We start from the raw sequence: 26,566 nt of genomic DNA, 5'->3' as shown, positions 1-26,566 counted from the left end.
TGTTTTCACATTATTCCATTGGCCACGCCCCCTCTCCTCGAGGAGGAAGCCACGCCCAGTTTCCTCCTGTCCGTCGTCTGCGTTCTGTTTTCTCCCCAAGGCTCCGCCTCTTCCACCTCCTTCCTTTCCCGGCGCGCGCGCGCGCGCCCTGGTTGCCTAGGAACTCCTGCGCTTCCCTCTCAACCGCAGCCATGTCGGAGGAAGAGGAGGCGGTGGCGGAGGCGGAGGAGATTATTCGGAGCCAGAGGATCTTCCTGAACCACTTGGACACCTACGGCGGCAGCAACATAGGGAGGGTGAGGGCCGGAGGCGGATAGTCGCAGAGCGTCGGTGGGCTGACGCGGCCCGGTAGCCAGGGCCGCCTCGCCCAGGAGGGAAGCTGAGGCAACCGCTTCGGGCGTGCAGGACCCACAGGGGTAGCAGGTTCTCAGCAGTTCCTGATGTAGCTCTTTATTCCCCACCCTCTTTCCCTCATATATATCTTCACTCACCCCCTCCTTCTTAATGTTTAATGTTGTATTTTAATCTTGTTTTTTAAATTGTATTCCCCCCCAAAAAAATTATTGGTTTTCACAACGTAAACAAACACATAAGACAAACAAATATAAATCATAGCCTTTTTGAAAATTACACTTATTAACATTGTTAAGTGACTTCCTCGCTTCCCCTTGTTTGAATTTCGTTGCATATCCTTTTAACAGTTTACCAAATCACAGTTCTTATAAAGTTTAACTTAAACATTAACAACCTTAGATCTTCACATTATAAAATTAAACATATTAATACATCACTTAACATAAATAAAATCCTAAGCCAATGTAAGTATCTGCAAGCAGTTTTCAGTTAATTTAACTAAGTAATCATTAAATTTAATCCACTTCATCTGCTCACGGACTCTTCCGGTTAGGTCGGCTAGCTCCGAAAAATCCATCATCTTCATCTGCCATTCTTCTATTGTGTTTTTTAAATTGTATTTTAATCAACTTGTTTTTATTATTGGTTGTTAGCCGCCCTGAGCCCGGTCTTGGCTGGGGAGGGCGGGTATAAATAAATAATTATTATTATTATTCTCTGGAAGGGTACCCTTTTGTGGTTTGCTTCAGGTGTCAAAATGTCTTGGGGCCGGCCCTGCAGTGGCCCACCTAATCAATCACCCTGTTCTCGCAGTGGCCAACATAGGTGCCAACTCCCTGGGTGCTCAAGCATCCACAAAATTCCCCGGGGCCAGGCACCCACACATTTCGGTTCTTGCACGCTGCATGCACCCACAGCCCCCAGGGCACCCGTGGTTGTGGGGCCGTTGGCTCTCGCCACTTGTGGTTTCCAGCAGCTGGTATTCAGAGGCATTGGGGATTGTACTCCAACTACTACACTGTGGGGTGGGCAAGGTTGAGAAGGGCTGATCTGATGTGTGAAGAAACTACTTTTTATCTTTTAATATTTCCTCCCCTTCACACACACACAAAAGGAACCTGTGTGTGTTTTCCAACTGCTTTGGGGGAGGTAAGAAAAAGTGAAAGTGAGGTGTTACGCCTGGTCGTTTAAAATAAAACGCAACACACGTGAAACATGTTGGTTCGTAAAAGAAAGGGGGTGGAAAGATCCCAAAGCCCACAGCTGGGGAACATGAAATTGTGTGTGCAGGTTGGCGGTTCGAATCCGCACAATGGGGTGAGCTCCTGTTGCTCTGTCCCAGCTTCTGCCTACCTAGCAGTTTGAAAGTATGCCAGTGGAAGTAGATAAATAGGTATTGCTGCGGCAGGAAGGTAAACAGTGTTCCTGTGCACTCTGGTTTCTGTCACAGTGTTTTGTTGTGCCAGAAGCAGTTTAGTCATGGTGGCCACATGATCCGGAAAGCTGTCTGTGGACAAATGCCGGCTCCCTCAGCCTGAAAGTGAGATGAGTGCTGCAACCCCTTAGTCCCCTTTGACTGGATTTAACCGCCCAGGGGTCCTTTACCTTTTAGTCCTGTTAATGAAAGTATTGTCCCGCTGTGGATGTTGGAGTTTCAAAATAAAATGTCTATTCTCAGAGTGACTTTAAAGGTTATTTAAAATATATACATTTATTACATTTCTGTCCCAGCCTTCATTCTTCTACGGAGCTTCTGGCAACTTTCATGATTCCTCTCCCTTCCCTAATTTTGCTGTCACAGCCATCTTATGAGGAAGGTTGGACAGAGGTATAAACAAAGGTTTATTGTTTCCAGAATGTGTCACAATGAGCTTTGGGTTTGTGTGCTCCCATTTCCCCCTGCTTCATATGCATGGTAAGGAAACTGAAGCTCTGTTCATCATTTAACAAGCTAAACTTTGATTTGCACTGTATTTGGACACAGCAAGAAGGATTCAGGTTCTCTCTTCTTACACGTGAAGGGGGAGTGGACAAGCCCATAGCTCACGGCGGCATGTTGTCTTAGCAACACACCATGGTATCTTGTTATGTCGAAATGAGCACAATTATGAAAGAGAAAACTGATTACCATATCGCTATGAATGGAATTCTCTCACACTATCTCACTGGTCATTTCTTGTATACTTCAAGTATCTAGCGAGCTGTACTGTTGGAGCCTCTCTGGAAGAAGTAGCAGAGGAAGAGGAAGAAGAAGATGAAGGTAGATCAGCTGTTGAAATTTCACCTCTGAAACCAAAGGAAGGAATATACCAAGTAGTGGGAACTCTTTCACAGGAGACTAGTACAAAACCAGATTTTGCTGTGGAAGCATATGGAGTGAGTATTACACTACTTTAATTTACTAAAATACTTGGGGATATAGGTGGTCACCTTTATTAAACGGCTGGAAAAGAAATCAATAAATCAAGAGAAGGTAGTATAATGTATAGCCACATAAACATTTGATAACTCTAATTCTGTAAAACCTAAAAGCTACAGTCTACAGTAGCTAAAGTTTGTCAGGGCTAACCAATGAGACTTAAGGAAGTCATCATGATTGAGAGCCTGGCTTTGACATTTGCCATGTGAGAACAGCCTGAGTCTACCTTTTGAGAATTCTGAACATGGTTAAGCCAGCACTCAGAACACTAGAGTGGACCACAATCTCTCACACTATAAAAGAAGAACCCTCAGCCACCTTCAGCTATATCCATTGCTTCGCCCTGCTTATCTCTCTCCCTCTTTATTCACTGCTTAATTTTACCCAGTCAGTGCAATATCCAAGTGCCAGCAGTCAGGGAAGTTAGATGGGATGAAATGGCAATGGAGATAAAAGCCACAATGAACTAATAAGAAATTGATTTTTTGACGGAATATATATGCTAGAGGGAGTTAAAGCAGGCCCTATCTAATTATACTGTAAGGTCCCTTCAGGATCCTGCTGGAGTGAAATGTAGTTATAAACCAACCCAGCAGTTCAAAAGCATGCCAGTACAAGTAGATAAATAGGTATCGCTGCAGTGGGAAGGTAAACAGTGTTTCCGTCAGCTCTGGTTTCCATCATGATGTTCCATTGTGCCAGAAGTGATTTAGTCTGTGGACAAACGCCAGCTCCCTTGGCCTGAAGCAAGATGAGTGCTGCACCCCATAGTCGCCTTTGACTGGACTTAACCTTCCAGGTCAGTGGTCCTTTACCTTTACCTTTTTTATAAATCAAATAAACAAAAATCCTCATCACCCCAACCCCAGCTTCCACTTTTTTAAAATTGTTAGATGATAAAAAATAGAGGATTTTCTTTTTCTTCTTTAAAAATGAAGGATTGATTGCTAAAAGTTATTACTAAATACAGGGAAATAATTCCTCCTTATAGCTTTTGTTTGTTTTTAGACATCTTCTCGAGAAGAGCTGCTAGCTCGCCTGTTAGAGTGTGACATTATTATTTATAACATCACTGAAGATGTAAAACAGATTGATGAAGCAGTCTGGGCAGCTACTGGTTAGTACAATTTGTTCTTAATCTGAAATGGGTATGGCACATTCATCAACTTTGGGAAGTGAAGCAGTAGCTCTAGTGTGATTCAGCAGACTGAGACCTCAAATTGGCACTACCTGAGTTCAAATCTCTCAGCTTTGGACTTACCAGGTGGTATTGGGAAAATCTCAGTTTCTTATCCTCTTGTTAGAAGAGCATAGTTTGGCTTAGCTCACACATACAAATTTAATCATGCACATTGGGTGAATGTTCACCCAAATGACTGTGCTGGTTTAAATGGTGTGGTCAAGTTGAACAGGTGCACAATATCTGAATTTGAAATTAGATGATTTGCCTATTTCTGATGCAGTTTATGCCCATCTCTGTGGCCTAATCCAAAAGACTCTGCTGGGGATTGACTGTGTATATCCCAGCAACCAAGGTGTAGAGCCCTGGAAAACATGGGCAAATTGCCATTGGATGGGAAATGGCTGTGTGTGGACTAATCTCAGACTAAACCATTCCAAATGGCTGATCTGTGCTATCACTGAACTTCTTACAGGGCCACATGTATATAATCTTATTAGCTGAATCATAGGAGGAATCCTGTACACAGCTTCCATTTGCACATCTGGTTTTTATTCATTTTGTTTTTTCATAAAAAATATATACGCTTGATTGTAAAAAACCCTCAAAGTGGTTTACAAAGCAGGTTACTCATTTAGATAGTGATCCACATGCTGAACCATCTAGCTGGATCAAAATTGTGTGTAAAAGCTCAATGTCTCCCATTCTGAGCCTCCTCCACCCACAGGCTTCTGAAATATCTTTGGATGCATAACAATGGTTTGCTGTCAGGGGTGAAAGTGAGAAGTCTTGATATGTGTGTGCAAGTCTTTGTACAGCATTAACCCTAATGTGGGGAAAGAAAACATTTTGCCTGCAGAACATTGTCATAAAATGTAATTAGAGGATTTTTAAAAAAAACATTCAGTAACATATACACTATAATGTAATTACACAGCAATACAAGCGGAATCATCAAAGTTTGAGAAGCAGAAAGTGTTCATTCTGCTTTCAACAATAATGACCTGGGCAAGAAGCAAACCTCTTGATCCGGTGAGTGGTAGAAAAAGTCAAGAAACCTGTGACATTTATTGACCTCAGCAGGTAAACCTGCACTTGAATTATTTGCCTTCCATAAATTTTAGTTACAGAATATATGGTGCAGGCTCATTTCTCAAACTTGCCTGGCACTGTTCCATTTGAACTGCATTTCCATTCTTTTTAATAGTTTCTAGCACAAGAAGCAGGGATTACTTCTTACTATTCCATACAATGACTGTTGAATTAACTAATATTAGGAATGCAGTTATTTACTTTAAAAAATCATTTTGCTTTGTCAAAAGAAAAATTGAATGATACCAAAGGATACAGTTTTAGAATTTTTTTATTTTTGCTGTCTACTCCTCTCCACCCAGGAAGATCCAGAAATACCTTTCACTGAAGAAGATTATCGTCGAAGAAAACCCCATCCTAATTTTATAGAACACACTAATGCTGAAAAAACTATTACCAAACTTGGCAAAATTGTAAGTGTTATTGGAAAATAAATTATATATGGTTTTTAAAAAGAAAGATGGAGAGTGTATCTACACTATAAATTTATATAAATTTTGTAATGGATTCTGAGACTTGGAGGGGGGCACCAGCCAGTTTCTGAACACCACATTCCAAATTATCTCCCTCTCTGTATAAGGAAAGGAGGCAGAACACCTAATCCTTGGCACCTAATCCTATGACCTGTAGTGTTAACAGTGGACTATTGCATGGTGGCCGAGCAGTTGTAACCTAGGTTTGTTGGCATCTGTCTGTCTTGAGAGACAATGGAGTATGCACCAGGGATGAAGTGAAACCGCTGTGTTAGCACTGAAGTTACCTTGCTGGGGTGCAAGCCTTTGCAGTGTTTATGGAGGTCCTGGGCTGCCCAGACATCAAGCCCCCCCCCCCCCCCGGCCTCACTGACGTGGTCCAAAGGAAAGCAGAGCAATATTTTGACACCAGCTTGGTTGCAGGAGTTGCTGGAAGGAGGCATACAAGATGCCTTCCAATCACCTTAGTAACTCCATTCCAGATTTATGTAGAGTTTACTCCTTTGCCTTTTCTTATGCTACTTGTCATCTTGGAATTGTTGCGGAAGGGCTGGGTATAAATGGATTAAATAAATAAGAAAGTGAATAACTTGCCTTAAATTAGGTTTGTAAAATGTTTTTCATTTTTTAACACAATACCTTTTACTCTTATCAACAGGCGAAAAGCAAATTTAATACGTATGTTGTTGCTTCTGGTGTTCAGTATGGAGCTGAAGAAAAGCTTTTACACTACTTCTTTAAGGTAGATATATTTCAAGGTAATTTGGATGATAGTTAATATTGCAGGACTTGTCAAAAAGTGATTCAATACATTCTCAAATCTGTGAGCATGCGGAAAGATGTCCTCTATTGGAATTAGATGCTAGACTAGATGGATGTTTGATTTGATCCAGCAAAATTGTTCCTATGTAGTAAAATGAAATGGCATTAGGTCTTTACAAGTTTAGCAGAGGATTTACTTCTGGTTCAGAAAACCATGCACTGATATGAGAATTCCTTAAAATATAACTAGCAGGGTGCAGACTTCCAGCTGCCTGGACACCAGTGTTGAGCATATTGCATCTGGAAGAAAGAAAAGGAACTAAGAACTGTGGTTTACCCCTCACAGAGCTACAATTCCCAGCACTCATAACAAACCACAGTTCCCAGGATGCTGGGGTGAGGGAATGTGCTTTAAATGTGTGGTGTATATGCATCCACAGTGATCTCCCCTCTGTGTAACGGATGAAGGAACAGCATAAGAATTGAAATGGTTGAGCTGTAGATTCCAGCTTTTCCTGATCGTGCCACTGGGTGCATTAAGGCTGTTCTCCAGCTTACTTATCAGTCACTAAAGAAGGCACAGTCAGCCTAGGAAGAAAAAAAAGGTAGACATGGAAATACGAAAAGAGATAAGAGGGAGAGGAGAATGTTGTGGCAAGTACTGTGTTCGAGTTGGGAAATTTAAATGAGTTGCTGTATGGAATCTATGCTATTCTCATTGAGCATTTTAAATTTGCAGTTCCTACTGTGTTCCTCTGTCAGCAAATCTAATCCAGACTGCCACTATTACATATGTTCCAATTCTTCTTATACAGGAATAGTCCCTATTTTGTCTTCCAAGGGGACCTTTGAGGAACGCCTTTTAAAAATGTCTTTAATTTGAGTTATTGGAATTGCCATTCTCAGAGATTTGGGTGCTAAGAGTGCCCCAAGAGTGTCCTATTTTCTTCTTTGAAATATTGGAGGTGTGCTGCTATTCCTAGTTTCTGAATGGAGGACTGCAATGGAGCACATGGGAGACTTGCCCTATGCCGCACAATAACTCCATGGTAGAGGCAGAACTTGTACCCATGTCTCACAAGTTGACTTTCTATGGCCAAGTATGGTATGGCCTAAATCTGCCTCCTTTAAAATATACAATTTGGCAGGTGTGGAAAAACACTGAACAGCATCGGAATGCTAAGTTACAATTTAATGAAGGAGCAATGAGTAGCCCTAAGCAAGGCCAGGGCCCCAGCAGGAGCCATTACTGATTTCCCCCTTTAAAATATTCTGGCCTAATGCTTCAAGCACTACTGGGCACCTGAGTCTAGCTGCCATTGTAATTTTCTACAGTGCCCTTAAGTGACACTACACCAGAGGCACTGGAGGAATTATAATGGCAGCTAGACTCAAATAATTGGACTACTGCTGTCTCTACCAGGGCTTAGCAATTGAGGAAGGGGTCCATCAGGGCCCCCTCAAACTGGGCTTTCGGAGTTTTGCAAAAGAATTTGTTCAGTGTTAATTAGCATATGTGTTCTGCGTCCTAAAAATGCAGTGAAATATGCGGTCTCTTGTGATGGTGAAGATGCATCCATGGTGACAGGTCACAGGAACATGTGCTTTTCATTAGGCACCAAGTTGAACTCTTTCTATATACCTGTTGTTTTTGTCCATGGAGTTTTCCTGGCAGGGATACTGGAGGGCTTGCCTCTTCCTGCTCCAGGTGGATCACGTTTAGTCAAAACTCTCCACTATGACATGTCTGTCTTGGGTGGCCCTGCACAGCATAGCTCATAGCTTCTCTGAGTTATTCAAGCCCCTTCACCACGACAAGGCAGTTATCCATGAACTCTTTCACCTTCGTCTGCATTTTCGTTTGCAAGTATGTGAAAACTTGCAAAGCTGTAGAACTCAGATCCTATAAAATATGTTGTTAATTTGACTCCTCTAACTGATGAGGTAGCAACTGGAGTGAGTGATTCCTCATTCACATATACTAAAGTTACCAACTTAGGATACTCTGCAATTATTTTTCCAGTTATCTTGGCTTGGTGAGACTCCGGCAATACCAATTTTTGGAGATGGACGAAATGCTATTCCAACCATTCACATTGTTGACTTAGCAGCGTAAGTATACTTCTTAGCCATGCCTCACTTCAGGGTTAGAATCATAGTATCATAGAGTTGGAAGGGACCCAAGGGTTGTCTGGTCCAACCCCCTGCAAAGCAGGAATCTCAGCTTCCATCTTCTTCCCTAATGAGAATCAGTGTTACCCAAAGGTATGCCTATCTGTTCAGGTGCCAGGAAAGATTACTTTTAAAAATTGATTTCATTTTTTGAGACATCCTAAAAAGGAATCATGCCTAATATTGTAAAATAAACTAATACTTCATTGTCCTTAGCAAGAGGCAAACTTTCATGAACTGTATTAGTACCTTTCTCATTTTATGTTTTTAATAATAAGTTCATGGAAGCTTCCATATACCTAGTCAGTCCCTTGGCCCCTTTAGTCAATATTGTCAACGACTTTCCAGGGTTTCATGCAGGAGTTTTCCCTAGCCCTACCTGGAGATAATAGGTCTTGAATCAGGGGCCTTTTGCCTGAAAAAAGCATGTACACCATTGATCTATGGCTCTTCCATACACATATAATAGTTGCAGTTAGTTACTATGAAGCAAGATAAATTTCTTAATAATGAGACAGAAGCCATTACAGTGGTACCTCTAGTTACGAACTTAATTTGTTCCGGTGGTCCGTTCTTAACCTGAAACTGTTCTTAACTAGAGGTGTGCTTTTGTTAATGGGGTCTTTTGCTGCCACTATGCCGCTGGCACACGATTTCCGTTCTCATCCTGGGGCAAAGCTCTCAACTTGAGGTAACTCTTCCAGGTTAGCAGAGTTTGTAACCTGAGGCATTTGTAACTCAAGGTACCACTGTATTGTTATTTTTTAAATTTGTATTACCACCCTTCAGCTGAAGATTTCGGGGTGGTTCACAGCATAAAAATACAAGATAGAAACATGAAATATATAGTAAAAACAAAACAATACTCCGCCTCCAGCTGCTATCTGACTACAACTACACCCACTGATTTTTGTTCCTTCCACATAATTTGTATTTTAAGTCTCCTGCCTAACATTTTGAGGAGGGCTTGGGGAAATACCTTTTTACATTTGTGCTCCCTCCAAGTCCTTTGCAGCAGAGTCCAACCAGATCCTTGGCAAACCTTTCATTTAAAAGGGTTGAGCCATCCGGATATTCCAGCTGCATGGGTATGTCTCAGCCGTGACATGCGAGGGACATCTTCATTTAATGCCAGCTAGTTTAGATTGACTGCGTTGGATCCAAAATGCCCTTCTGCAAATTGCATGAGTCATTCTGTTCACAGAATGGTGGCGAAGGCTTCCAGAAATTTAAGGGAAAGGCAACTTTTGCCAACTTTTTTCTCCTGTAGCCCCCTCCCATGCTAACTCTCTGGAGCAGATATTTAGGTAGCTGCAGAAGGAAGGAGGCATCATATAAACTTGTCTCCCTGAGTTTGAAGACTTAGAGTATTTGTATTCTGTATATTTATTCTATATTAATGTTAAAGATCGAGTGACTGACAACTGTATCTTTTGTTTCCTCCCCTGCAGAGTGTTACAGAATATAGCAGATCATAGGCCAAGAACACATTACCTTATTGCAGTGGACGAATCAATACAAACTTTTAGTGAAATAGTGAAGGTAAGGCAGTTTAAGACTTTTGACTGTCATGTGTCTCTCTGTTATTCTTTCTTAAAGACTTTGAACCTCTGCAACAAACCTTGAGGACTGCAGTCCTAAATCAGAGGCAGGAAACCTTTTGCAGACTAAAAGCCACATTCCCTTATGACCTGCCTTCCAGGCACAACTGCTTGGCAATATGTGGCATATAATATATATTGAAGGAAGAACAGTTCTCACATCTACACTATCTGATTGTCCCCTTAACCTAGGGCTGCGACATATTTAGCAAATACAACCCTTGTCCTTGATCAGTGTGTAAGCATAGGATTGAGTGGTGGGTCGTGTCCAGCCACATTAAGTCTAATCTGCTGTGGATGCATAACAAAATTTGGCTGAGCCCTGTAGTCCTGGAGTTAACACTGATCGCTAGAATATGTTTAACACCTTCATTATGTTATGAATTACTCGATTAACTAACGGTCTGTGATGAGCACCAAGCTTCCCAAGCTATATTGAAATAATTCCTAAAAGCAGTTTTATATGAAAAATAATAATTTGCAGGTCAATATTTGTGGGCAGTGAATACCCCTTTATACAAAACTGTCAGAGAAGGGCTGTTGGAGGTTATTCTAAAAAATGTTTCGCATTGGCCTTTGTAATATAAAGTTGACATGGAGTGGAATCTGAAAGGGAGGGGAAAGGAAAACTGAAGGTGGGTGAACAGTGTTTTCCTGTGCTTTGGCAGGTTCATGTAGCAGTGTGCATTTTTCCTCTTTCTGTGGTTTGTTTATTATGTTTATTATTATGTTTATTATTATTATTAAAAAAACAGTTGTATCTCCCATTGATGACCTTGGAGCCCTGATGTTAGAGAAGAACCACCTGCAAACCCTTCTGCAGCCTCCCATAAGATGCATTCAAAGTTAGATTTCTGCTTCATGTGGGCCTCTTTCTCCACCTACAGAAAAGGAGCTCCAATGGATCCTCTTGCCCCCTCAGGGCCACAGCATTGCAGCATTGCTGAATAGGAAAAATATGTTAACTGCAAAGCAGGTGGCTCAGTCCACTATGACAGCTTCCAAAATTTGCAGCAATCTTGTACAAAGGAATTCGATGCAGTGTTGCAGGGATAGTTCTGAACAAATATTAATTTTTGGTGTACTGTGCTTTTTTTGTTGGCACCTGACTACTCGATAATTGGTTCTTATTGTTATGGCCTTATGGCTTAAAACAATTAATAATCTATTTTTATTCTTCTTTCTGTATGTGTGATATTTATTACTGCTGCATTTAAAACTTACCCAGTATTTTTCTTTAACAGTGCATCAGCAGAAATGTTGGTCCAGGAAAAACACAGAAGGTTCCAAGAGAAAATGCTTTCCTAAACAAAGATTTAACGGTATTTGTTTAATCTTCCAATATTTTCTGCCAGAGAAGATAACAGCACTCTTTAATGCTAATGGATTAAAGAACCCTGACATGACTTTAGTGGTGACTGCCTTGTCCTGCTTTTTTTTTTTTTACGGGGAGGGGTTTACAGGACTGGGTTAGGATTGGGAGTCACAGCAACTGCTAGTTACAGTTCTAAAAAGATGTATGCAGTGCCAAATTATATGTTTAAAATCAGGTCAGTAGTCAAGCTTTTTAATCAACAGGGAGAGTGAGAGAGAGAAGAAGTGGACTTACTGGAGAGAATGTGGCAATCAAAATAAATGAATGGCTTTCATACTTTATGAGCTTATTTTTCGGTCCAGTTAAAGGTCTTTTTTAAAATTTACATTGTAAAGCCTTATAAGAATCTTGGCCCTGATTATTTCAAGCAGCACCTTCCCACGTATTCTAGGTTTTATTCTCTTGTGAGGTTGGATTATCATCTACCAAGGACAGGGCCTTCTCAGATGTGGGCATGGAGATATGCTCACACTTGAGAAGCTCATCTAACTTTTCCCCTGATTGTGTTTTGGAAACACCTTAAAACATATTTGTGGTGTTTTAATGATTTTATGTGCACTGCCATTATATTGTTCTTATGAGTTGGTGATGTAGAAATACTCTTATTTAGAAATACTCGTAAATAAGTATTCTGCCAAGCAGTTAAAAACTGAGATTTTCCATTTCTCTTAATGTGTATTTTACTATTTTTAATTAGTTTCACAATTGTGGTGTTATACTTTGTATTGTTTTCATCATGCTGTGTTGAAAAGAAGAATGGAAGAAATTTAAAGACTATCTGCAAAAACATTGTAAAATATTTGAATGTTAAAGTGATGCAGGATAGTGAAACAATGTGGCATTAGTGACAAAGCTGAAAGAAATGTGCAAAGATATTTTATGAACAACAAGTAAAGAAACGTAGTTAAATTAATCAAATGATGGGGGATTAGAAGAGAAGTGGATAGCAGTGGGAATGGTTAATTTAAAAGAAATTATGAAATATTAAAATTAGTCAAAATAGAGGAAGAATTTGCTGAAACTAAATTGGAAATTTGAATACAGGAAAGGGAGATGTGAGGAAGTCAGGAAAGTAAGCTATATGAAATTAAGGTCTGAACGTATATATTTTTGTTCGGTTTAGGTGTTTTTTATTGTTTATTGTTTGTTGTTGTGTTTGTGTTATTTTGTTTTGTTTGTTATTATAAATTTGTTGAAACTTTAATAAAAAATTTAAAAAAATGAAAAGTCATTCGTAAATACTGTTAATAAGAGTGCATCATTATAACAAATTATTGCATTTTCTTTAGCAAGAACAGTTGGATGAATTACTTGTAAACTTGCGAATGGAAGCTGTATATTTGAAGGAGAATTTCAACATTAAGTGGGTTGCTCAAGCAGGAATAGTGGAGCATATTGATCAAGTAGTGAAGGAATACAAGCAAAGTCGAGGCTTACTGGTAAATGAATAATATTTTATGTTATTTTATAATCCAAAGGTGGGGACGCAGGTGGCGCTGTGGGTTAAAGCCTCAGCGCCTAGGACTTGCCGATCAAAAGGTTGGCGGTTCGAATCCCTGCGGCGGGGTGCGCTCCCACTGCTCGGTCCCAGCGCCTGCCAACCTAGCAGTTCAAAAGCACCTCCGGGTGCAAGTAGATAAATAGGGACCGCTTACCAGCGGGAAGGTAAACGGCGTTTCCGTGTGCGGCTCTGGCTCGCCAGAGCAGCGATGTCACGCTGGCCACGTGACCCGGAAGTGTCTCCAGACAGCGCTGGCCCCTGGCCTCTTGAGTGAGATGGGCGCACAACCCCAGAGTCTGTCAAGACTGGCCCGTACGGGCAGGGGTACCTTTACCTTTACCTTTATAATCCAAAGGTGGTGCAATATATGCTTTTACAAGAGGAAACATGAATTTTTCCAGGAAACCATAGTATTTATTTTTTGGAGGGACGTGGATGGCACTGCGGTCTAAGCCACCAAGCCTCTTGGGCCTGCCAGTTGTTAGGTTGACAGCTCAAATCTGCGTGACGGGGTGAGCTCCCGTTGCTTTGTCCTAATTCCTGCCAACCTAGCAGTTTGAAAGCATACCAGCTTGAGTGGATAAATAGGTACCACTGTGGCGGGATGTTAAACAACGTTTCTGTGCGCTCTGGCAATCGTCATGACCCAGAAAAGCTGTCTGCGGACAAACGCTGGCTTCCTTGGCCTGAAAGTGGAGATGAGTGCCACACCCTTAGTCAAATTCTACTGGACTTAACCATCCAGGGATCCTTTACCTTTACTTTTTATTTATATATTGTAAGATGTTGCTAGCAGGGAGTAAGTTTCATTGGACTTAGTAGGGCTTACTGAGCAGAGTGGCTATTTCCTTTCATTAAAATCGGGGGTGGGGGTGGGGGTGGGGGGGAGAGATACTTTGTGCCACGTCTAAGGCTAATGTAGTGCTGTTGATGGAAGGGAGGGTGGTTGTAGTCAAGGAGGATAAGGTACAACTTAGTGTCCCCTTTCCCTGTGCTTTAAGCATTCCACCGCCATATCTCCGCTTGTGGAACAACAACACCAGCATTGTTTTCCATCAACAATTCCACTGGCATATTTGTTGTGGTGGCACTATATATTCCGTTTCAACAACTGGCCATATTTGAGTATAGGGTTGTACCCTTTGCCATTCATTTTACTTCTGGCCATGGGATGCAAAGACTAGCTATTATAATAAACACATTTCCATGTCTTCTCTTTCAGCCCGTCAAGATTTGTATTCTTGGCCCTCCTGGGGTAGGAAAAACTTCCATTGCAGAAGAACTGTGTAAACATTACAAGGTGCACCATATAAAAATAAAGGATGTGATTGCTAAAGCCATAGAAAATTTGGTAAGCAGGTCACTGTTTCATTGGAAATAAACTGAAAAGTTGTTAGGAAAATGTGGGCAGAAGACATAATTACCATTGGATGCACTTAAAAATAAGTTGTTTACGGTTCATTACCTAGCTCCAGATTGTGCATTTTATCTTTCTTGTTCTGATGCTTGATATAATCTCTTCCTCCAGTAAATGACTCATTGGTATTCTGCTGCACTATTTCAGTAGAAATATTAGAATATTTACAGACCTATTGTCAAATAATGAATTTCACTATAGTGCCATTCTTAGCCTTATCGATACAAGGATTGTCGATTTAAGATAATATATTGATCCAATTTCAGATAGCTTATAGACATTTATGAACATGGTCTACCAAAAGTTAACTTAGTTGTGCTGAAGCAGACTTCATTTTGACTTGATTCTGTCATCAATTTCCAACTTAGGCTTAAACCCTTTGCACACTTACCGAGAGCAGTTGAATTTAGTGAGATGTGCTTTTGAGTATAAAATATGGATGATGGTGCTGTTATTGGACTGGGAAACTCCTCCTTTCTGCCTTGCCCCCTACGGCATATCAAAGAAAGAAAGTTTGGGACATTGTGGACCCACTCGCAGTGACCCCACCCCAAGGAGCGAAAGCCTAGTTTAAAATTGGCCACAACTTTACTGATTACAGGTGTAACTAGGCTTTAGCTTAGATACTGGATGCATCTTCCTTCTCAGCCTCCTGATGGAGGGCTGGCGCTTGACAGGGTCAAGCCTGAGACAAGCCTCCACAAGACATGGGTCCACTGGGATGGCCCTCCCAAGCCGCTGTAGGAGCAGAATGCATGTGAATAAGGAAGATGAAGTAAGATTGTAGTGGAATAAAAAAACAAAAATGCAAAGGGGATTTTTTTAAAAAAAAATTTTTGCCAAGAACAACCAACAAAGTTGTTCAATGAAAAGGAGAAGGAATATCAAATTAAAGAAATTATTTCTTGTGCTAGTGGATTATTTTTAATACATGGCAAGTGTCATTACAAAGACGTGTCCAGATCTACTTAAAGGGTAATTCAGTATGGCTATTCAGTATTCATGGATTATATTTATTCAGTCATCATTGACTGGAAAGCTGATGCTCCAGTGAAAATGTGTATGAAGATCTTGTCACAATGCATTAAAATGATGTGGAAAGACATTATTTATTTATTATTTAAAAGCATATAAACTGCTTAATATTTAAAAATCTCTTCAGTGGTATTTAAAAATACAACATCAAAACAATTAAACAGTATCATAAAAACAGAAACAAACAGTAAAACAATATTATAAAAACAAGAATTAAGTAATAACAGGTTCTAGTCTTAATGGATCAGGGAAAGGATTTGATAGATTTCTTCATATGTTAATGCAAATCTACCTAATTTTCAAGTTTACAGATCTTCCTTAATTAAAACAAATCTTTCTCAACCAATAAACAGACCAAAACACAGCTATTCCTCAAAACTCATACTTCTCCAACTAAATAATGCATATAAACATGTATATTGGAGGAACGTGCAGAAAAAGGTAAATATTAGGTGAAATGCACACAAAAATAGAGATGAATTTTCATGCAGACCTTTTTAAGGAATCACAGACTGAACTAAGAACTGAGTTAAGCCCACTGGCTCCATCCCAAGCCATCTTTGCATTATTCTGCCTTGCTTGCTCCGGCTCTCTGAGTTTTTTGTTTTTTCCTCTTCCCACCAAACCCCTTTTCTTCCTCCTCTTGCTCCCCAGGTGCGCACTGGTGGACCTGTACATTGCTGGGGTCTTTATTTTTGTATTTTAGCTCTATTTTACATAGATATAGAGAGATATATCCCCGCACCCTGAAATATGCCTGCGCAACTCCCAAGCCAGCCATGTCTGACGCTGCTGTGGATATCAGCTCTGAGATCTCCACCAAGGACTTGAAAGAGGAGAAGGAAATCGTGGAAGAGCCAGAAAATGGCAGAGATGCCCCTGAGAACGAGGGAAATGGGGACCAGAAAGCAGACAATGAAGTAGATGAGGAAGAAGAAGAAGTTGGCGAGGACGAGGAAGAAGGTGAAGAAGAAGATGGCAATGAGGCTGAGGGACCCACAAGGAAGCAGGCAGCTGAGGATGATGACAGCATCCCAAGAAGCAGAAAACCAATGGAAATGATTAGGAGGCAGAGTAAATTAAAAACACACACATTTTTTAAAAAAAAACACCAGCATGACCAGTTCACCTTTGAAGCTCTTGTTGTAAAATGTCCCCTTCTCTTCCACTCCCTTTTTGCTGTGGTCACTTGTCATCAAGTAGAGGGGGGGCAGCCCTTCTCCCAATTCTGAGTGGAATGAAAGTGGGGAAAGGTCTCCACCTTCTTTACCCATTATGCCACTTTTTGGGGGAGGCAGGGTTGGTGGAGTGGAGAAGTTAAGGCACTGTCCCCCACCCTGCCTCTTCTCCCTACAGAAAACTTCAAGGCCCAGATTGCTTTCTTGAAAGTAACTTTGAAGGATAATTTGTTTGTATTTTTTTTATTAACAATTTATATTTTTGTATATATTGTGACGAGGTCAGTCATTTATAATGCGATCTCCGGTTGACCAAAGGGGTGGGGGGAGCTTTGAAGTGTGGTGGGTTTTTTTAAAATCTCTTTCTCTCTCTTCCTCTGTTCCTCAAAAACAAAACAAAAAACCGAATAGAAAAATTTGAAATATTTCCTGACTTTACTTGTGGTGTGACCATGTCCAAAACATTTATCTCAAAAGGAGAAGGGGGAAAAACACAACCTTGTAAAAATAAAAATAAAAAACGGAAAAAAGTTGAGACTTTATTCTGAGCGTTCCAGTAACTCTTTCTCTTCTGTGTATGTATTTTGGCTGTACCATAACTAGTGGGTTTGTATGAGATGGCAAGGTCAAAGATAAAAGGTCTTTCTTTCCTTTTTCCTTTTCCTTTTTCGTTCTTTTGCCTGTAAAAAAATTTAGTTACGGTATTTATTTTGCCTGTTTGATTATGTGTGAAAACAATTGTCCAACAATAAACTGGAATTTTATTTTGCTTAGTTGTTCTAACAGAAAAACAACAACCTAAGAACTGAGTTAAGGCCAGAACAATGAGAAACTGAGAGAAACTAGCATTGACAGATTTGCCCATTCCTGTTTTTGTTTACAATAAGTACTAGATTAATTCATTAACTCAAATACATAACCGAGTATAGAAACCATAAGCTAAAAAACCAATGTCATGCAGTGGGGTAGGAGGAAGGAGAAATCAAAGCTGGAGTTGCTGTAGAGTAACTTTGGCAGGTTTGCGGTTCCATTCAGAGTGGCTCAGCTTAGTTGCTGTCATTTTTGTGTAACTGAGGCAAAATTTGTCCAGAATTTGAGTGGCATTTTCTTTCCTATTACATCCCTAGGAGAAAATTGTTGCTCCTAAAGAGATAGTAGAGCCTGAAGTCGTGGAAGAGGAGGAAGAAGAGGAGGAAGAGGCAGAAGAAGAAGGGGAGAACATAGAAGAAGCCCAGGAGTTATTAGATTCAGTTAAAGAAAACATGGAGCAAAATGCAGGTGAATCTTGTTTGCGATGAAAATATAGTCTAGTTATTTGCATGCAGCTTATGTGAAATGCATGTCTGCCTTCTGAATCTTGTTAAACCTAGTCCATGAGATTTCCAGTCCAATACTCAGCATGACATACAGTGTCCTGTTAGTGAATTTGGGGAGAGGGGAGCAAAAAACAGAATGTCTCATGTCCCCAGTTATAAAAGATTATGCAAATTTAATAATGTTTCCCTGTAAAACTAGGTCGTCTGGATGATAGCTTTGTGGTTAGGTTCATGAAAGAAAAGCTAATGTCTATGCCTTGTAAGAACCAAGGATATGTTTTGGATGGGTTTCCAAAGACCTACGACTTGGCAAAGGATCTTTTTAATCGTAAGTAAGAGTTCTCTACTGTACTTGTCATTACTGTACATTGCACTATGTAACAAGTGCTAGTGGCCACATTTACAATAAAGTAGTTTTAGCATAACTGTAGGACATTAAACCACAGAGCCTAGGACTTGCTGATCAGAAATACAGTCAACTCACAACTTACTGTACATCCTACAATTTCTTTGCCAAAATTTAAATAAGCAGGATAGTCAGTCATGGATCTGCCTCATCCTGTTCTGTTTTGCCCTCTGACAGAGATTTCCCCCCCAGAAATGTATTACAATACATTGAGGACACTATTGTGCCCTGTACACACAAACCCTAGTTGGGAGAATCTGCAGAGCGTCCTTGAGGATCTTGGGTGGTTGAGTGTCTGCTTGTATGGGGAAAATCAACAGATCAGACCTCAATTAAAATAAATATGGTAGCAAACTGGTTGAGGGATATCTGTAACTTGTGAAAATGCCATGGTTTGTGAAAATGCCATACATCATGGTTAGGTACAAAAATGTAAAGGAGAGGGAGGCGGAGCTTGGAGGAAAGATCCTATGAGCCTGCAGGGTAGGATGTGGTTGGGGCATGGTTAGAGAACATAAGAGAAGAGTCCTATCTCTGCTAACTGATACTAGACATTTTTAGTACAGTGGTACCTCAGGTTAAGAACTTAATTCGTTCTGGAGGTGCGTTCTTAACCTGAAACTGTTCTTAACCTGAGGTACCACTTTAGCTAATGGGGCCTCCCGCTGTCGCCACACAATTTCTGTTCTCATCATGAAGCAAAGTTCTTAACCTGAGGTACTATTTCTGGGTTAGCGGAGTCTGTAACCTGAAGCGTCTGTAACCTGAAGCATCTGTAACCCGAGATACCACTGTAATCTTTAGTGTGCAAGTTTCTATTAATGACATCTTAATTGCATTTTTTTTAAAAGTTGAAGACGAGGAGGAAGAGGATGATCTAAAAGGCAAAATTCATCACTATGACAAAGTAATAATTTCTGGTAAGTTTGCTTTGCTTAAGGCCAAACTAGATGTGATGGTGGCAGTTCCAAGTATTTAAACCAAAATCTGCCCTGGTTATATAAGAGGGTGGTTGAAAGTATCCCATTTTTAACAGCAAAAGAAGGTACACTGATTGAAAGTACAGCCCCCTTTCTGCAGCTTCTCTACCTAACTTAACTAACCGTGTGGTATTCTCAAAAAATTAATTATCATATATGTTTTCCTCCACAGACTATGTAATTTCCTTGAATGCTTCAGATGAATTCCTGAAAAATCGAATCATGAATCTCCCTGAATCTGTTGTTGCTGGAACTCATTATGCTCAGGACCGGTACTTGAGATCCCTGAATCTTTTCAGGGAGTTAAACACAGAAGACGAAACTGTTCTCAACTATTTTGATGAAATAGAAATACATCCACAGTATATTGGTATAGTTGAAAGTGCATTTAATTTCTTAATCTCCCTTCCTTTCTCTTTGAGAACCCAGCTTCAAGGAACTACCAAGAGACGAGAGGCACCATAGCGCTCTCTCCTGAAATCCCCCACTGAAAAAGGGAGGGGGGAAATCTCTGCAAAGGTATCTGCAATGAACCAAGAGGCCAAAGTACTGCAACTAATAACCAGGGCAATTTTCTAACAACTCACACTGAAATCTATAGGAGCAATATTTATTTGAGATAGCAAAAAGAGCACCAATTCAAAGATCCTGTAACCCAATACAGAATTTTTTTTTAAGATAAGTCAATAATTTTAGCACACACCAAGATAATAAGAAAATAGTTCAGTTTAGGTAATACTTTTTGCTCTTAAACCAATCTTAAGGTAATAATAATAATAATAATAATAATAATAATAATAATAATAATAATAATTTTTATTTATACACCGCCCTCCCCAGCCAAGGCCGGGCTCAGAGTGGCTTACAAGCAATAATAAAAAAAAGTTGAATGATTACAACTTAAAAACAAAATTAAAATACAACATTAAAATATTGAAACATTACAATATTAAAATGTAGCCTCATCACAGGAACTTTCCAGAAACTAATCAGGAGATGGAACCTTATGACAGGCTCAACCGCAAGGCGTTTGTCTCTCATGGCTTAAGAATGCACAGTGACCCTGGGACTTCAGTACCTACCTCAAGATAAGGACTGTAAATCCCAAGGTGCTAGCAGTTACTCAGGGTCCCAAACAGCCTCAATTTGCCAAAAAAATGCCCAGCTTTGAATCATCACAACTCCAATTATTGTCATGTTTAAGATAATAACGTAGGACAACGATTTTAACTACCGTATTTTTCGCCCTATAGGATGCACTTTTTCCCCTCAAAAAATGAAGGGGAAATGTGTGTGCGTTCTATGGGGCGAATGCAGGCTTTCGCTGAAGCCTGGAGAGCGAGAGGGGTCGGTGCGCACAGACCCCTCTCGCTCTCCAGGCTTCGCGGACCTCTCCGCAAGCGGGGGGAGCGCTCCCACTGCTTGCGGAGAGGTGCCTGCATGCGGAAGCCTGGGCGCACTGAGCTCAGCGCGTCCAGGCTTCGCGGACCTCTCCGCAAGCGGGGGGAGCGCTCCCGCCGCTTGCGGAGAGGTGCCTGCATGCGGAAGCCTGGGCGCACTGAGCTCAGCGCGTCCAGGCTTCGCGGACCTCTCCGCAAGCGGGGGGAGCGCTCCCGCCGCTTGCGGAGAGGTGCCTGCATGCGGAAGCCTGGGCGCACTGAGCTCAGCGCGTCCAGGCTTCGCGGACCTCTCCGCAAGCGGGGGGAGCGCTCCCGCCGCTTGCGGAGAGGTGCCTGCATGCGGAAGCCTGGGCGCACTGAGCTCAGCGCGTCCAAGCTTCGCGCACCTCTCCGCAAGCGGGGGGAGCGCTCCCGCCGCTTGCGGAGAGGTGCCTGCATGCCGAAGCCTGGGCGCGCTGAGCTCAGCGCGTCCAGGCTTCACGGACCTCTCCGCAAGCGGCGGGAGCCAGCCATTGGCTCCCACGGCTTGCAGAGAGCTGCCTGTTTGGGGGCTGGGGTCAGGGGAAGCTCCGGCGGGCCTCCCCCGCCCCAGCCCCGCGCCTTGGGGCGAAATAATTTTTTTCCCTTTATTTCCCCCCAAAAAAACTAGGTGCGCCTTATGGGACGGTGCGTCCTATAGGGCGAAAAATACGGTAAGTAAACTTGTTTTCTGTGGTGTAACTAATAAGTTTCCTCATTTTTCTCTCTCCATACTTGAAAGATGTATCAAAGTTTGAAGGTCTGGAGAACAGAGTTATAGCGAAAGAAATCATCAAAACTATTGGCGAGCCTCGAAATTATGGTTTGACAGATGAAGAGCTGGAAGAATTTGAACGAAAGCAAGCTGAAGAGCGCCTTGCAAGAGAAGCTAAAGAAAAGGCTGATTTGGAACAAAAAGAAGCTGAGGAAAGGGCTCAAAAATTGGCAAACTGGGAAGAATGGGTAAGTAAATCCCAAATGCTTGATAATTCTAACATAAAGAGATTGCCCCCCCCCAACACACACACTAGAAAATGATAACATGGCACACACAAATGCCTATTCACACATTGCAGGTGGGAAGAAAAGAGGAGAGGGAGAGAATTCTTTACATGAGGCACTGCCATTGCTTCTCTCATGTAACTTTACAGGCAAAGAGATACAGTAATGGATTACTGAAAGATTTTAGATGGTTTTCTTCTGTGTATCTAGTACAGGGGTCTGCAACCTTTAAGACAAAAAGAGCCACTTGGACCCGTTTCCGAAGAAAAAAAACTGGGAGCCGCAAAACCATTGCGACATTTAAAACAAATATATCTCCGGAGCCACGATCTGACAGCGGGCGGGAAGGTGACGTCGGGGCGGTGCGTGACTAACGCACGCACCGCCCCCATGCGACGTCACAGCCAGTACAGCGCCCGCCACAGTGGAGAGCCACATGCAGCTCCGGAGCCCCGGGTTGCAGACCCCTGATCTAGTAAATATACTCAAGAGCAGCATTGGCAACACAATGAATAGGCTGCACTGAGATTGCATAACTATATTGATAGTTCCTATTTAAAGTTAATGCAGAAGTTTACTTTGAGATGAATCGGTTTGGTCTAAATAGCAGCCTCATATATAAGTATCCAATTCCTTCTCATGTACCCTTCAATTTTTGTTATAATTGATTGTATGTAAGTCACACTGGGAATGGCTGAATGGGGTATAAATGCTATAAATAAACTCTAAACTTCATGTCGTATTTCTGGAGCAAAAAGCTCAACACCCCCCCCCCCCCGGGCTTAAAAAGTTCTCAATATTGTGTCTACTTACCTCAGTCTATGGGGGTTTTTTTGTACACCATAGTACTTGGAATATATTTCCAAGTACTTAAAGTTTTAGATTAAGGTACGAATAAATAATAGCTGAATAGGGGAAGGAACTATAGCTCAACGGTTGTGCATACAGAAGATATTACACACACAGCAAGTTCATATGCAGAACTCCATGCAAACTGTGTGTCCCATTTCATCACACATGAGGATTGATTATACATTTATCTTTTTTTTTTTTTTTACAAAGAACACAGAATGCCACACACATGTGTGATTGCTACATGGAACAATCTGCTTACAGTTGGCATGGAATTTTCCACATGGAATGGCATTTGTGTAGAAAACATCACAGCAGACCTCAATCATTTGTTATTGTGTTAACATTTTCTTTGAGGCACGTGCATAATGGTTTAGGTATGCAGTGTTAAATTTCAGAAATGTGTATTTAGATCTATTTAGAATTTAAGAACTAAGAACCAGGAATACAAAATGGAATGCATTTCATAAAGTCAAATTTCCTGGACCTAAATTTGTTTTAGGTTTTCTATTCTGTCTAAGCATAACCTAAATATATATTTATCTCTTCATTTTTTAAGAATAAACGTTTGGAGGAAGTGAAGCGGCAAGAACAGGAGCTTCTGGAAGCTCAGTCCATTCCGTTGAGAAACTACTTAATGAAGCATGTCATGCCAACACTTATGCAAGGCTTGAATCACTGCTGCATGGTTAGGCCAGATGACCCTGTTGACTTTCTGGTAAGGAAATGCATTTTCCCAGTATTTGTCTGTCTGTCTTTTTCAATTATAGTAAAAAAAAAAGTATGTCCCATTTTTTATTACATACTTGTGAATTCTAGACATGCTACATTGCTGTCATAAACGCAACAAAGATTTTTGTACTGTCCTGCCTTTATTCCATCAGTCACTGTGGGCAACCTACAATTTCACCAGTAAAACTCATTTGAAGCCCAAATAGTTGGATTTTGAAATTTGCTTCATTTGTTCAACTGTGAAAAATCAAACTGTGCACTACAGTTGATTCCAGGTTGCTTCTTCGTTTTTTGTCAATTTTTAAAATTAATTTTCACAAAATTATAAACAAAGAAATAAACAAACATATAAACATAAATCATAACCCTATTAAAATTACACTTAATAACATTGTTAAATGACTTCCTCGCTTCCCCTTGGTTGAATTTCCATGCATATCCTTTTAACGGCTTTCCAAATCATAATTCTTATAAACTTGACTCAGTCTGTTAACATCCTTATATCTTTTCAATTCGAAATTAAACATATTCAACATCACTTAACTTATATTAATTCCTAAGCCAGTCTGTTACCTGCAAGCTATTTCCAATTAATTTAACCTAACAAATTTAGTTAAATAATCATAAAATTTTGTCCATTCTTCCTGATACTCCTCCTTCTTCTGGTCGCGGACTCTTCCAGTTAGGTTGGCTAGCTCCGAAAAGTCCATCAGCTTCATCTGCCAATCTTCCACCGTTGGTAATTCTTGGGTTTTCCACTTTTTAGCTAGTAAAATTCAAGCAGCAGTTGTGGCATACAAAAGCAATTTAACATCTTTCTTGGGCAATTCCAAACCTGTTATTCCAAGAAGAAAGGCCTCTGGTTTCTTTATAAATGTATATTTCAACATATTTTTGAATTCATTATAAATCTTTTCCCAGAAGTCTTTCACCTTGGGGCAGGTCCACCACATATGATAAAAATTTCCTTCCTTTTCTTTGCATTTCCAGCAGTTATGATATATCTTTGCTAATTTAACAAGAGTCAAATACCATCTGTAAATCATTTTCATTATATTTTCCTTTAACCTAGTACATGCAGTGAACTTTACCCCTTTCTTCCACAGTCTTTCCCGATCCTCAAACATTATACTATGTCCTACGTCTCTTGCCCAATCTATCATCACAGATTTAACTTGTTCATCTTTTGTATGCCACTCCAACAATAACTTCTATACTTTCGATAAATTTTTACCTTTATTATCCAACAACTCCATCTCCAACTTGGATTTTTCTTACCCATTTTATACAATTCATTAATTCTTTTTGGCTCACTCTCTAATCAGTTTTCTTTGCCCCCAGTAGCGCTGTCACATAGCCAAATCTAACTCGCTGCATAGTGTTGCAATATCATTCTAATTATGGGTTTTAGGTGAGGGGTAGTACTTCTGGTGAGGAACATGTTGTGCTCCTTCTGGGGTAGTTTGTTGACTTTATTATTATTATTATTATTATTATTATTATTATTATTATTATTATTATCCCAACCCTGCTCTGGCAAATTGAGTGGGTGAGACCAATAGTGAGTCCAGCGGTCAAGATGCAGTGCACAGGAATGGAAAATGGTGAACAATCGCACAATTTTGGAGGGTTTCAATAAATGTTAGTATAAGCCACTGTTCAGTGCTATATGAATGGAAACATACCTATATTACGGTATTAGAAATTTGTAACTCTTTTTTTGTAAATTTTAAATCAACAGGCAGAATATCTCTTCAAGAATAATCCTGAATTTGACTAAGAAGTATACAACCTCATTGCACTATCAGGTGTAGTTTCAGATTATTATGTTTCCTCTTTATCACTGTAAAATAATACTGGAATAAAAAGTTTCATGATTGTTCAAGATACTTGTAATTTGTGGTTTGTTTCATATTATCCTCTTACCCTCAAAAGTGCTCTGACAGCTGAGAGCATAAGAAGACCCACATTTGTATTTAGAGCAGAGAAGCCACATGCAATAAAGTGTTAAGCACTGTCTCCACACCATTTTATTTGCTCTAAATCTGAAAGTCCCTTTTCCTGAAAAGATCAAGTTTTGGTTGCACATGCTTATATGTAACATGTACTTAAGCTCCAGAAGTAGTGGGCATGAAGACTTTGCAATTCCCTTTCATGTTGTACTACAGGTTCTTTTTACAATGCAATCCTATGCGACTTTATTCAGCAGTAATTCTCACTGGTCAGAGGAACTTACTCAATGCAAGTGTACTTTGGATTGATAAAAGGGGAAAAAAATCAAGCTCAAACCATCTATGATTTTGGACAATTGCCACAGTGTCATACTAAAAGTAGACCCATTAATTTCAATGGTCATCAATTTTAGTGAGTCTACTCTTAAGTATGATCTGGTTGCATACAGCTTCCCCCTTCTTTCCCTATTTGAGCAAGATATTGGAAAGGCTGGAGCCCTCTTACAGTGAGGGGGGAAAGTATTTGATCCCCTGCTAAATTTTCCCGTTTGCCCTCTGGTGAAGAAATGACCAGTCCATAATTGTAATGGTAGGTTTATTGTAGCTGTGAGAGACAGAATAACAACAGGAAAACCTCCAGAAACCCAGAAGACAAAAGTCAGAGATTGATGTGCATTATAATGAGTGAAATAAGTACAGTGGTACCTCAGGTTAAGTACTTAATTTGTTCTGGAGGTCTGTTCTTAACCTGAAACTGTTCTTAACCTGAAGCACCACTTTAGCTAATGGGGCCTCCTGCTGCTGCCGCACCACTGGAGCATGATTTCTGTTCTCATCCTGAAGCAAAGTTCTTAACCTGAGGTAATATTTCTGGGTTAGAGTCTGTAACCTGAAGCATATGTAACCTGAGGTACCACTGTATTTGATCCCCTGTCAACCAGCCAGATGTCAGGCTACCTGGTATCTTCACTGTATGTAACGAGCTGAGATTAGAAGCACCTGCTATGAGAGGTTTTACCTGTAATCCCAGCTTGTTACAGTACCTGTACAAAAGACACCTGTTGACATAAGCAATCAATCCAGCAGATTCCAAACTAGCCCACCATGACCAAGACCAAAGAGCTGTCCAAGGATGTCAGGGACCAGATTGTAGACTTGCACAAGGCTGGACTGGGCTATAAGACTATTGCCAAGCAGCTTGGTGAGAAGGTGACAACAGTTGGTGCAATAATTCGCAAATGGAAGAAACACAAAAAATAACTATCAACTTCCCTCGGTCTGGGGCTCCATGCAAGATCTCATCTTGTGGAGTTGCAATGATCAGGAGAACGGTGATGAAGCAGCCCAGA

At 40.6% G+C, this 26,566-nt stretch overlaps 1 protein-coding gene and 1 pseudogene across 4 annotated transcripts; both read left to right on the top strand.

The window, feature by feature from the left end:
- The first annotated feature begins 135 nt into the window (after window positions 1-135).
- Window positions 136-25,150, top strand: AK7 (adenylate kinase 7). Of its 3 annotated transcripts, none has more exons than XM_083742787.1 (18): window positions 136-296; window positions 2,545-2,730; window positions 3,782-3,890; window positions 4,891-4,985; window positions 5,348-5,458; window positions 6,177-6,260; window positions 8,304-8,392; window positions 9,904-9,994; window positions 11,298-11,375; window positions 12,718-12,867; window positions 14,152-14,280; window positions 17,687-17,837; window positions 18,075-18,203; window positions 19,133-19,201; window positions 19,434-19,631; window positions 21,422-21,642; window positions 23,093-23,251; window positions 25,007-25,150. In XM_083742787.1, the coding sequence occupies exons 1-18, from the start codon at window positions 192-194 to the stop codon at window positions 25,043-25,045; spliced, it is 2,193 nt and encodes a 730-aa protein (XP_083598913.1). In that variant the 5' UTR covers window positions 136-191; the 3' UTR covers window positions 25,046-25,150. The 3 variants fall into 3 exon arrangements, with proteins under 3 accessions (XP_083598913.1, XP_083598914.1, XP_083598915.1); XM_083742788.1 differs by having other exon boundaries at window positions 182-2,182; XM_083742789.1 differs by lacking the exon at window positions 136-296 and adding an exon at window positions 2,339-2,431.
- On the top strand, window positions 16,018-16,487 carry LOC310846401 (prothymosin alpha pseudogene; annotated as a pseudogene). The gene has a single exon. The product of its transcript is annotated as a prothymosin alpha pseudogene (transcript).
- Window positions 25,151-26,566: the final 1,416 nt, after the last annotated feature.

The sequence above is a fragment of the Podarcis gaigeae genome, assembly GCF_964106915.1.
Source record: "Podarcis gaigeae genome assembly, chromosome: 1".
Lineage (NCBI taxonomy): Eukaryota > Metazoa > Chordata > Lepidosauria > Squamata > Lacertidae > Podarcis > Podarcis gaigeae.
This window is presented reverse-complemented; position numbering and strand designations above follow the sequence as displayed.

Excerpts from the sequence above, each read along its gene's own strand:
- AK7 (XM_083742787.1), top strand. The coding sequence starts at position 192 with ATGTCGGAGGAAGAGGAGGCGGTGGCGGAGGCGGAGGAGATTATTCGG. Across the intron at positions 297-2,544 it reads GCGGCAGCAACATAGGGAGG|TATCTAGCGAGCTGTACTGT; the intron begins GTGAGGGCCGGA and ends GTATACTTCAAG. Across the intron at positions 23,252-25,006 it reads ATGACCCTGTTGACTTTCTG|GCAGAATATCTCTTCAAGAA; the intron begins GTAAGGAAATGC and ends TTAAATCAACAG.